This window comes from Neophocaena asiaeorientalis, unplaced genomic scaffold (genome assembly GCF_003031525.2).
Source record: "Neophocaena asiaeorientalis asiaeorientalis breed wild unplaced genomic scaffold, Neophocaena_asiaeorientalis_V1.1 scaffold45, whole genome shotgun sequence".
NCBI classification, from domain to species: domain Eukaryota; kingdom Metazoa; phylum Chordata; class Mammalia; order Artiodactyla; family Phocoenidae; genus Neophocaena; species Neophocaena asiaeorientalis.
In genome coordinates this window covers 8,395,387-8,407,835 of record NW_020174642.1, presented here as the reverse complement: position 1 = coordinate 8,407,835, position 12,449 = coordinate 8,395,387, and the positions used below count along the sequence as shown (strand labels likewise).

The 12,449-nt window shown below is 48.2% G+C and overlaps 1 protein-coding gene across 1 annotated transcript in view; it reads left to right on the top strand.

The window, feature by feature from the left end:
* Window positions 1-12,449, top strand: part of DSCAM (DS cell adhesion molecule) — a 737,093-nt gene that overhangs the window by 587,875 nt on the left and 136,769 nt on the right. Inside the window, exon 16 of the mRNA XM_024758431.1 lies at window positions 8,635-8,802. Within this exon, the coding sequence (XP_024614199.1) occupies window positions 8,635-8,802 (168 nt within the window). The remainder of the gene's footprint in view (window positions 1-8,634; window positions 8,803-12,449) is intronic.

Sequence of the window (12,449 nt, the reverse complement as noted above, 5' to 3'; positions counted from 1 at the left end):
ACTGTCGCCACCAATGGCCTCATGGGCTGCTGCCGACCCGACCTGGCCCCTGTCATTATTTTTTCTACCTCCCTGGCTTCCCTTTGCTTCCCTCATGTCCGAATCCCTGAGTACCAGCTGTGTTCAGTGTCTGTGGGCTGAGCCGAGTGGTGGTGGTTTGCGCAGAGGGCCACGTCTTCTCCAGATGGGCTCTGACACTGCAGGGCCCTCCTGGATGTGCAGGGACAGACCAGGGGCCCGATTGTAGGCCAGCACTCCTGTGCTTCCTCTGCGCCAGCAAGTGGCCAGCCCGCAGGGAGCTCGGACATGAAACAGACCCACAGCTGTCAGGACCACGACAGGCCTGCCTGTTGATCGCCTTAAAGTGACAACGACAAGGTCACTTGGAACATTAGGACCCATCAGGCCGAGGGTAGGGTACCACTGCTGTGGCTCCTGGTCTGGACTTCGACACAAAAGAGATGAGGAATTCTAGCAGCATCAGCACGTGAAGGGTTGACAGAACCGCAGTGGCCAGGAAAGTGGCCTTGCTTCTCACTCTCCAGGCACCGTGCGTTACTTCAGAGCACCCTGTCGTGACCCACTTAGTATCTTTGGAGCTGATGCTGGAGTAAAAATTTAAGCTGGAGGCAGCTGGAAAGGCAGGTCAGGAGGGAGGAAATGTTTCAGTACGAGTGGGCAAGGGGCAGAGCAGGAGAATGTGTGAGACGGGAGTAGGAAGCAAGTCCACAAAAAGCCTAAGGGGTGGGGCTTAAGGAAAGCAATTCATGGTGATGAAAACAACTTGTATCAACCAAGACTAGAGGTTGCAGCAATAGTGCTTGAGGCTGGTGATAAGTCACGGGCTGGAAATGCATAAAAAAAAGATGTCGGAGGAGGTGAAATGGCTTGGCTTGGTCCCCTGAGCCGCAGCCAGAGACCTGGAAGTGAGGTGATGCTTACATGGGACCCGAGGAAGCCTCCTGAGAGGAGCACAGCAACTGCAGTCACACTGTCCCCTAGAAATGTGGCAGGTCCACTGCAGGTGGAGGTGAAGGATGCCCCTTGAGCAAGCTGAGGGCAGTGTTGGTCCCAACAGGGATCTTTCAGGAATCAGGACCAACGGGCTTGCCCAGGGTCAAAGGAAGAGAGGAGGCATTGCCTTCGTTCTAAGCAAATAAGGTCAGGATGGAACCCAAGATTGAGAGGTTCTGAGATCCAGGTCTTGAAGTAAAGGAAGTGCTTCTTAGGTGAGACCAGCGTGTTCTCTTGGAGAACAGCCTGGAAACTGATGGCAACAATGAGAACTCAGTAGAAACACAGACGTGCATGATGCGGACACTCTGCAGAGTCCTCAGAGGGAGGGACAGACCCCACCAGCCTCTCTGGCTGGTCACTGACCGAAGGACTGTGCGTCTGGGAGCTAGTGCCCACGCAGTCTCTCAGGGGAGCAGCTCGGTGCCTCCCTGTCTTCAGGGCATCAGTCATTTCCAGGTGCCGGTGATGGTCCAGTGGTGACGGTCCAGTGGCTCCTCAAAGGGGTTTGCAGCCCAGCCTCAGCTGTGGCCCTGTCTCTTACCAGCTGTACCCACTCCAAACCATCCTCCTCTGTGAGATGGGCTCCCACAGCATCACTGCGACAAGGGTCCCTCAAAGGCTGCCCTCCCGTTCCTGGACCACACAGTTACTATGGTTACTCCCACCTGATACTTAGATGCCACTTCTCGTGTTACCTCCACAGGGACTCATCCCTGGTCCACATTCAAGGCCAGACCTCCCTCTCATGTGCTCCTACAGTCTCTCCCCTTCCTTTCCTGGCAGGTGTCATCATGCGTGATCATGTATTTAACTCTGTATTTGTTTTTCAAATTTATCAATATTTTCTTTTATTACATCTGGGTTTTGAGTTAAGTTAGAAAAGTTGTTCTCTACCTCTGGCCATAAAATAATTCAGCCTCTTTTCTTCTAGTACTTCATGTTGTTTCTTTCCCTCTCTTTTCAAGATTTAGATCTCCAAACCATTTGGAGTTTACTCTTCCGTATGCTGGGAGAGATGGATCTAGTTTTATCTTTTCCAAAATGGGTCTTCTGTTGCCCCAACATCATTTATTAAAAGGTCCACCTTTGCCCAGTGATTTCAGATGCCACCTCTACCACATACTAACTTTCCATATGTACTTGAGTCTATTTCTGGACTTTCTATTCTACTCCATTGGTTTATCTATTAATGCACCAGTACCAGACCATTTTAATCACAGAGGCTTTATGTCTTAATATCTAATAAGGCTAGTCCACCCTTGTAACTTTTCCTTTCCAGTGTTTTCTTAGTTTTCCATATATAACTTTAGGATCAACACGTTTAGCTCCATAAAAGCATGTTTTTGTTATTGTCAATGAGATCACATTAAATTTGTTTATTAGCTTAACGGAGAACTGACATTTTTAGGACATTGTGGGTTTACCTGGTCCATCAAAAAATATGTGAAGTTCTAAGCCCTGGCACTGCACAGTGTGACCTAGTTGGGGAATGGGGTCAGACAGCTGTGATTGATGATTATTAACATGTCAGCCCTACCAGACTGGGAGCTCTTTGGGGTGTGCTGAGCCCTGCCCAGTTCCCCTGGACCTAGCACAGGCCTAACATGTGTCAGCACTTCACAGATATTTGGTGAATTCTCATTGAGAAGGGAATGTATTTACAACTCACCGTCTGGCACATAGCAAATGTGTAATAAATGCAGTTTTTAGTATTACTCCAGCGTGCACCAAAATGCTTACACGTAAAAGGCCTCTAGGACCATCTGTGTTTGTTTAACTACTTGCTACCCATTCAGGATCCTCAGTGTCTCCCACGTCTCCTGTAAGTTTCCCAAAGGCAGGGACTCTGATTCAGTGCTTCCCCAGCACCTAGCACAGTGCCTGCTACATAAGACGTGCTCAGTAATACTTGTGGCATTTAATTTACATGCAGTCCAAACCTAAGAATTATGTTTATAGCCAACAGCATTTTCAAATGCGTAAGCTGATGGGACTGTACATAATTAAAGCAGGAAAGCTCCTTATCTGTGAGGCTGGGGATGGTCAGAATCAAGGGATACATTTCCATCCTTCTACTCCACACACACACACACACACAGACACACACACACACACACACACACACACACACACAGACACACACAGCCAAGCTCATGGCTAAGGCATTCTTGCAGTTCTGGAACCCAGCAGTCTGAGGGTCAGAATGAGCACCACGGGGGTCCTTGGGGAAAAGCCCATGGACAGGTAGCCATGGCCTGAGGTCTGCACCAGGACCTCCATCACTTTCAGTTTGAAAGGCCTGGGAGGAAGGAGCGATCAGTAGCAGGCAGGAATCACAGTCACTGCTGTAGGAAAAGTGTTAGCATTTTCATGTGTTAGTTGCTTCCTCAATAAGTTTTGGGTATATAAACAGTACAGCCATAATTTAAGTGAGTGCAATTTATAGGCAGATTACATAGAAACTGATCCTTCAAGTCACAGCTTAAATGTCACCTCCTCCAGGAAGGCTTCCCTGACTACCCAGTTTATGGCATGCACTTTCTCTACTCATAGAGCACCCTGTATGCCTTGGAACATTCGGTGAGCTTGTGACTGTTTATTTAATAGCTGTCTCCTGTGCTGAGTAGTTGTCCCCCTGAGGGATCTAGTGACTCCTCAGGGTAGGTACTACATCTGAGGAACCCTGTGCTATGTCCTTGCATCACCTACAGTGACCAGCACACATATTAGACTTGTAAGAAACATTTTTTGACTGGTTGACTCTCAACCTGAGTTTTAGGCAATGAAATCATCCCCCTAAAAGATGCTTTCTTCCACTTTTTTGTTAATTTGCTAAGAACACAATGTATGACCACATTCCTAGCAAAGTGGGTCCCTGCAAGCGATCCTTCGATCCTTCAGGCTATGCTTGACCAACCCCAGCAATGGAAACTCACCAGCCCAAGAAAGCACGATTCTGCCTCAGGCTGGCCAGGACTATTAGACATTCTTACATTTCTTGCACCTGAAGCCAATGGCCCTCTTCCCACCGCCTAAGCCTTTTTGGCAAATGACATCCCTTCCAGGATATGAAAACAGATGATGCTCTTTAATTTTCCATTTGCCAAGAAAGACAAAACAGCCCAAGTTCCTTTGCTTGTATCTCCAGGGACCATCTCCTGGCCCACTTGCTCTAATCAGTCCCCGTGACAACAGCCCTGGTGTCATCTGACCGGGCACAGACACAAAGGAGCCTTCGCCTCCCTCATTTGGAATGTTCAACTTTCTCCATGGAGCCCCAATCCCACGGGTTGCTTTGTCTGCCACATACTAGGATCCTAGTGGCCACCGCTTCTCCTCCAGATGGACACCAAGAACCCCTTTCCATCCCCTTCCAGCACCTTGTCCCCTGTGCACGGCTGGCCGAAGCTGTCTGGTGCGTCTACTTCCTTCCCCTCTTGGAAGGCAGGTCGCCTGTCCCCACGTCCCCTCTGGGCTGCCTCTGTCCTTCTCCCCAGGGCCTCACTGACCGGGCCTAGCTCCTTTGCACACCTCCCTTCTCCTCTCTCAGGCCCCCTTCCCCATTTCACCAAGGTTTCTTCTCCGTGGAGAAAAAGAAGCAGAAGCAGCTTCCCCTGGGTCCTGATGCCTCCCTTCTCTTGCCCAACACCACAGGTCTCGTCCTTCTCTGAGCTGCCTCTTCACTGCACTTCTTTTGTATAATTTTGTCTCTCAAACTTTGGGCCACCCTCACTCTTTCAGGCCTCTAACGACCCTTCTGAAGATCAAGTTCACCCTCTTACATTTGTCCTTGACAATCTGCCATCCTCCTGACTCGGGGTGTCTGACGCCCAAGCTGGGATCACCAGCGAGCACCCAGTACAACCACACCGCTCCTGGGGGTTCCCCCAGTTCTTCCCATGGGGGATGATTGGGATTTCAGAGGCAGGGAGGCCACTCTGAGCTTCCTCATCGTTTTCACCACTGGTCTCTCCAGGGCGCATCGTGGAATCCTACCTACTTTTTCATCAGATGCTTCTGACATCTCCTCTCTAAACCAAGGGACGAATCTGACCGTGCACAGCTCTCCCACCCTTAGCTCCTACAAACGCAGAGGACTTACAATAATTCTTGGCAAAGTTCCCCTCCCTTGCACTTGACCCAGCTCTCTGCATTGATCCTCCTTGCCAGGAAGCCAAGTTAAAAGTTCGTCAGAGGTTTTCATCTAAGCACATGAGACTTCCGGCAGATACCTGGAAAATTGAAATCCAGTCTCATCCATCAGGCATCCTGCAGAGACTATGTGAAGGTTGTGTGCTGCAGGAAGATGGCCTAGAACTTGGGGAAAACACGGGTGAGGTCAAATCCCAGCCCCACTTCTCACCAGCTCGATAACAGGGTCTGAGTTTCTTGACCTTCACAATGAAACTAAAAACCGCTACTTCGCCAGAATGTTGTAAGAACCCAGTCGAATAAAGCAGTCTGTCCAAACGCTAGCTATGCATCAGAATGACCCAGAGAGAGAGGTTTTTTAAAGCACGGATTTGGGGGCACCACCCCCCAGAGATTCTGATTGCGTGTGTCTGAAAGCACAGTTGTCAGAAAGCACTGAGGCGTTTCTGATGTACCCACAGATTTGGGAACTGCAGAAGTCACCTTTGTAAAATGCCTAGAGCAGCGCCCAGAGAGCAGATGCTACGCCAGCGCCTGAGTTCCCCCTGCTGCTGGCTTTTCTCCGACCGCTGCCTTGACTTCCGCCACAAACCCAGTGTCTGCTCTTCTCCCCAAGGCTGAGCTCCGTGGCTCACAGTTCAGATTACCCTTCCCTCTGACTCCCAGTTGGGGGGCCCAGTGGCAGACACAGAGGACAATTCAGAAGATTCCTGCGGAATCACTGTTCTGTGTGCACAGCTTCCGTCAGGGGCCCTATTCTGAGGTTTCAGCCCTGTCTATACCCCCAGAAACTCGGTTCCTCTCCTTTGGCCCTCCTGGCCCCGATAGGGAGATGCTCACCACTCTTACTAGGTGCCGGGAACCTCAGCATCCCCTGCGAGTCCCTTTAACCCAGCCCACACTGCGGTAAAGATGCCCAGTAAACGATCTTCTTCGTGTGACTTATAAACCTTCCTCAATGCTACATGTGCTCGCTGTGTCTAGAAACCACACCCCCCCCTTCCTTCACTGGGTAAGGAGACCTGTAGTCAGTCCTCACAGCCATCTTATTCCTCGCCCTGCTCTCCCCGTCCGTGCTTGCACCCTCCGGCTCTCGGATGTCCAGGTGTTGCCTTTCTGCTTGTGACTTCCTCCTCCTAAGAAGTTTCTTTATTTCACCTACGGTATATTCTTGCTAGTTTTATTCGTATCTCAATCTGCAGTTTCATTTTCCCAAGTGTCAGGATCTCGCTGGGACTGTTTCTAATGCCCGGTGTTGTATTCTCAAGCACATTTCCTTCCTAATCCGTGACCTGCCCGTTTGCACATCAGCATCTGAGATCAGATGTAGCATTTTTTAGTCCCTTTCCAGGCTCTTCTCCTGGGTAGCCAGTGCCCTGTTTGTATTCTTCTTTTGATGCCATATCACTTGCTAGAGTGTGTTTGGAGATTTAACTAGACTTTCTTCTTCTTCATTCAGTTACTTTTAAACACTTCGGGATAACCCATTCTTTCTCTTTCTCAACCTTTTCATCTTTAGCCAAACAATCTACCCTTCAGTCATGAGTCGTGATCATGGGCATCATCTTTTTCTTTCAAAGTCTAACCATTGTAAGAAAAGAAGCTGAAAACAGAGCCTGTTCTCCAAGGACCACTCACTTCCTGCCTGAGACCCCTGCCTTGGTCACTCCCCACAGGCTATTCACACGACTTCCTTGGCAAGAGGACGAGGTGGGCGGTAGCCATCACTACCTCTCTGCAGGCTCTCAGCCACGTCTCAGACACGCCCTTGGGGAGGATGGCCCGTCTCCATAGCTCAGTCAGTTGCAGAAGCCTCCATAATGGCCTGGGCAGGACCGTCAACGCCTGCAAGTGGCAGGTTCCTCCTGGGGCTGGTGAGCAACTGTCTCTGCATCTTGCAGTGCCTGGGGTTCCTCTCTGTTGTCTCAAGCGTCTTCTCCAGAAGGCCTGGCTTTCTCTTTGTGGGACAAGACTCCTATTTATACGAGATTCCATTGGTATGGACTTTCCTCCTGTCATGTGTCCTCTATTGAATCCTATCCTTCTGTTCTTCCACCGTTCGTTATTCCACAGCATCTTCTCTTTTTATGTCACTTTCTTCCATCTTCAGTCATCTGGACTCAAATGGTACTTTTGCTTTTAGTTGGATTATTAGTTGTTAGTTTCCATTAGGCTCCATTCCCTGTTACGTGAGAGCACTCAAAGTCATACTTGGAGCTACGTATTCCTTCTGCAAGTCCAGACAACCTCTTGCCCTTATGATGACCTTTGAACAGAGCAGCCCCTCTGAACTTCCATGGTCATCATTAATGTGGAAAGGGAGTGGGGTCATTCCGAGGGCCCAGAGGTCTGTATGTCTGCCATTTATTTATTCATCTATGAAACATGCGTTTATTATTTGTCGAGCTCTGTGTGAGCACTGGGGTTGCAGCAGTGAACAGGGCCAGTGTGGACCATGCCCTTATGGGACTTAGAATCCAAGAGGGAACACAGACTCTCAGTGAAATTCTTACAAGTGTGATGAGCACAGGGGAGCAAGTGCAAGGGGATCCTGGGGTGGGGTGGGAGGGTGAGAGTATACAAGCATCCTCTCTGCCACCATCTCAGGGGCATCTTGGTTCTTCCACACCCAACATCATCTCTTGACCCCCACCCCTGAGCAGCACCTGCCCAAACTCTTTCTGAAATAAGAAACACTTGTTGACGTGCTCATCATGGGTTGAAGCTCTAAAGCCAGCAGGTGCACCCCTGTCATGGATTTAACGGTAACTCTTTGTATGAGGCATATGCTGCCTTTCAAATTAGCTGTGGTTGAAAAATAATTCCTACAATAAAGGATTGGAGACAAAATGATTTCAAAAATTAGAATTGAGAAGTACGTTTGATAACCAGTATTCATGCTGGAGAGTGAGTGAGATGAGTTTTTATGTATTTTTATGTGTTTTTTACCACTCTCCTTTTGGAGAACAAGGGGTCTGACGTGGCTAAAGGCTTTGCTGGCTTTCAAATACCTTTTAGAACCAGAGATTTTTTTTTTTCTTTTGGGTGGAAGGTTGTCCCAACTGTGCTTTCTTTTATTATCTTGTACAATGAGTGCTTGAAAGTAGCTGTTTTTCACTTTACTGGCATGAGCTCCCCCCACTTCTATTTTCCTCTGCGATTTCTGCCAGGAGGTCTGTTGTGTTGCCTTGGACAAAACTCCCTGGGCCCAGCTGCCCACAGCCTCCGTCCCCCTCAGTGTGGGTAACGGGTGTGTGGTGTCACACCCCCTTTGACGGCCAGCCCGTGGGAACATGGGCAGCATTGCATTAAGAATTCACTTTGAGTTATCACTTTTTTTTCTTTTCTTCTTCCTTTTTTTGTTTTGTTTTGTTTTTTTTTAAATTCCTACTTGGGAACTTTCAAAGGCAGAGGGAAAAAACTCACATCTCTATCTCTTCTTTTTTGAAAAACAAAACCCCAAAGACTCCTGGGATTCTGCTCAGAGAACCAAAGATGTTTCCCCTCAGCTGAACTCGGCCACCATCATTGACATCCACCCTTCCTCCACCTACAGCATCCGAATGTACGCCAAGAACCGGATTGGCAAGAGTGAGCCCAGCAACGAGCTGTCCATCACCGCGGACGAGGCAGGTATGTCTGACCAGCGGGGGCCCAGGGGCTGGGAGCTGGCCCGCGGGACTCAGGTGGTTAATGCAGGATCACAGTTTTGATGACTGCTCTGCATAGCTCTGCGCCCCATCAAAAACACAGACGGCTCTCTGCCGCCTACTTTGAAGGCAGTGCTCTTCAAACAGGACCTAGGTCAAGGTTCTCACACCTAAGATTTAAAAGAAAGCCCTATGAGGCTAACAAGCTGGTGAGATTTAAAGAACCACGCTGTTCTTACAATCCCTTTGTCTGGTTGCGTGGAATCCAGATGGGCAGGAGAGCCGTGAGCCTGTGTCTTGCTCAGGTGGCTGTGCAGTCAGGGGACGGGGGATCCCTTAACTAGGAAATGGCAAGAATATTCTCTGGGTGGGGAGGGGGGAGACGGAGGCACGGGTTATTTGACTGACTAGAAATGTCACTATCTCTGTCATCAAGAGTGTCGCGCTTTTTTCCTATTACAAAGTATTTCTTATTGTGTTGAAGACATGGAAGGTAGAGATAGGCTCTTTGAAGACAGAACAGCTCACACAATCCTACCACCTGGCGCTACCTATGAATATGTTGATATCACACACTAAATTATTCATCACACACACACGCGTGCATGCTCACCCACACATGCACACACGGACACACAGGGACACACACCCTTCAACAGGGAGGTTCACTCGTGGTTGCCGGGGGTGGCAATAACCTGTTCACAGAGGACTGAGCAGTTAGGGAGTGTCAGTGCAGGCTGCCTGCCAACCCGTCTCCTGGCAGGACAGGAGGATGCAAGCTGCCCTAGGGCTTCTCTGGGGAAGGAAAGGTAAGGAACCATGGCCTGGCTCATCCTTTGGGGGCAAAAGAGTGTCCAGCCCCAAACCTAGCTTTTCTTTTCCTGCCTCCAGTCAGAGCTAACCAGCTAGTCCCTACTGCTGCAGGGAAGGTGGAAGCTTGGTCTCAGACCCCTAGCTCCAAAATCACCAAGAGTAGGGGGATCACCCCAAATGTCTAAGCTTCCACAAGAGGTCACTGAATCTTTCAACGGGGGTTGTTCTTGACTCCCTTCCCACCACCTGCTTCTCTGTTACCTTCATTAATGGCACTTCGCATAGATGTCAGTCTTCTGTATCTCTTGAGGACTTTCCTACAATATGTAATTCTACCTTCCACCATTTCTTTAGCAAACCCCACGTTTTTAGGTATGTCGGTTATTTATTTTTTAATTGAAGTATAGTTGATGTACAATGTTGTGTTAGTTTCAGGTGTACAGCAAAGTGATTCAGTTATACATATATGTGTGTGGGCGTGTGTGTGTGTGTGTGTGTGTGTATATATATATATATATATATATATATACATATTCTCTTTCAGATTCTTTTCCATTATAATTTATGACAAGATATTGAGAATAGTCCCCTGTGCTATACAGTAGGTCCTTATTGCTTATCTGTTTTACATATAGTAGTATGTATCTGTTAATCTCAAACTCCTAATTTATCTCTCCCCCTCTTTCCTCTTTGGTAACCATGTTTGTTTTCTATGTCTGTGTGTCTGTTCCTGTTTTGTAAATAAATTCATGTGTATCATTTTTTAGATTCCACGTGTAAGTGATATCATATCATATTTGTCTCTGTCTGACTTACTTCACTTCGTATGATAATCTCTAGGTCCATCCAAGTTGCTGCAAATGGCATTATTTCATTCTTTTCTGTGGCTGAGTAATATTCCATTGTGTATATATATAGACCACATCTTTTTTATCCATTCATCTGTCGATGGACATTTAGGTTGGTTCCATGTCTTGGCTATTGTGAACAGTGCTGCTATGAACACCGGGGTGTATCTTTTCGAATTAGAGTTTTCATCTTTTCCAGATATATTCCCAGGAGTGGGATTGCTGGATCATATGGTAGCTCTATTTTTAGTTATTTTGAGGAACCTCCATACTGTTCTCCATAGTAGCTGCACCAGTTTACATTCCCACCAACACTGTAGAAGGGTTCCCTTTTCTCCACACTCTCTCCAGCATTTATTGTTTGTAGACTTTTGGATGGTGGCCATTCTGGCTGAGGTGAGGTGGTACCTCACTGCAGTTTTGATTTGCATTTCTCTTCAGTTTTTCGTTATCATAAATACTACTGTGATGAACATGCTTCTGATGTATCTTGTCCCATTTGCAACATTATTTTTTATGTTAAATTCCAAGAAGTAGGATTGCTGGATCACAGCAAATGCAAAAATATAATCCCTTGCCGTGCACAATTAACATGGTCCTCGAGGAAGCAGGTTAACGTTGACTATTTTTCCCGAACTGCAGAACTCTAGAACACATCAGTTCTTGAAAACTGTTTTCAAGGATGGGAGGTAGGGTAGCGTTATGCTCCAGTCTGAGGGCGAGCCACTTTTAACCCTCGGAAACTGCATGATTTCTCATCAGCAAAATGCACATAATGATGCCTTTCTCCTCTTCACCGCAAACATGTTGGATAATTGAAAACAAAATCCCAGTCTCTGAAAGTACATTGCATTGCTCAGAAATAAGTAGGAAATGAGTGTTACTAGGCTCCTGCAAAAATAGAATCTTATTTAAATATTTATGTAAACAACACACCAATTCCTGGAATTTCATCATGCTGGGGGTTCAGGGAGAATAAGCTGCCCCGAAATGAAAATTTGGGCTCAGGGCTGAGCCTTCTCCTTCCTTTTAGCCACTTTTCTGACTCTGTCCATCTCCACAACCTTCTCAAGGCAGCGATGTTTTTCCGGTGGTGCATTTCGTGCTGCTTTTCCCATCACCATGACCAATGCAGCTGCTCTTGCTTATTCTGTCATTTCCTCTGTGATCTCCCTGAAGCAGGCAGTTGCCATGGCAGCGCTTCTCTCTCCAGCCGGGAGGCCAGGTGAACAGCCGCTCCTGGTCACTGGTCACCATTGTGCAGCCCACTTCCAGGCATCTCTGCAGACAGACGGATGCAGAGCCCCCTGCTTGGACCCTGGGCTGGCCTTTGGGGTTTCGCCTGGGTGCTGGCTTCTGGCAGCACCACAGCCCGTCATTTACTCTTCAGATGAGCTAAGAGAGAATGCAAGGAAAGGTCAGGCTTGTGCAAAGGAAAGCCACAAAGCAGAATTTGGCTTTGTCTTGGTGTGTAGGTTTGCATGACTGAAATCAAAAAGTCATTTTTTTATGTGTGACTCACGTAAAACAGAGGGCAGCTCTCCTGACCAAAGATACCCTCTGTAGCACTGCCTGCGGTGGGCCTAGATTGTTTCTGCCACCTCCTGGCGAGGATCCCCAAAGACACATCTTTTAGGGAGCCGAAGCCACCTCAAGAGAACTTTTTCTGGCCCTTACTGCCCCCTTTCCCTGAAGAAATGAGGTCATCGTTTAAGCAGTGAGAATCCCCAGATGGAAGCTTCTGGAAGCCGTAGACCCACTCGTTTTTATGGTAATGCAGTGCCCAAGTCTAGGGCACCTGAGGATGCCTCTCACTGCCTACCTGCTGAGGAAATGAGCCTGTGAGGTATAGGCCTGGGTCTTCCCCACCCTATCACTACCTTGAAGCTACACTGGACTCCCTGTGGCCAGATCAGCGATGAGCCCCCTTCCTGCCCCTCCTCTGTGTGTGAGCTGCACCTGCCCCTGT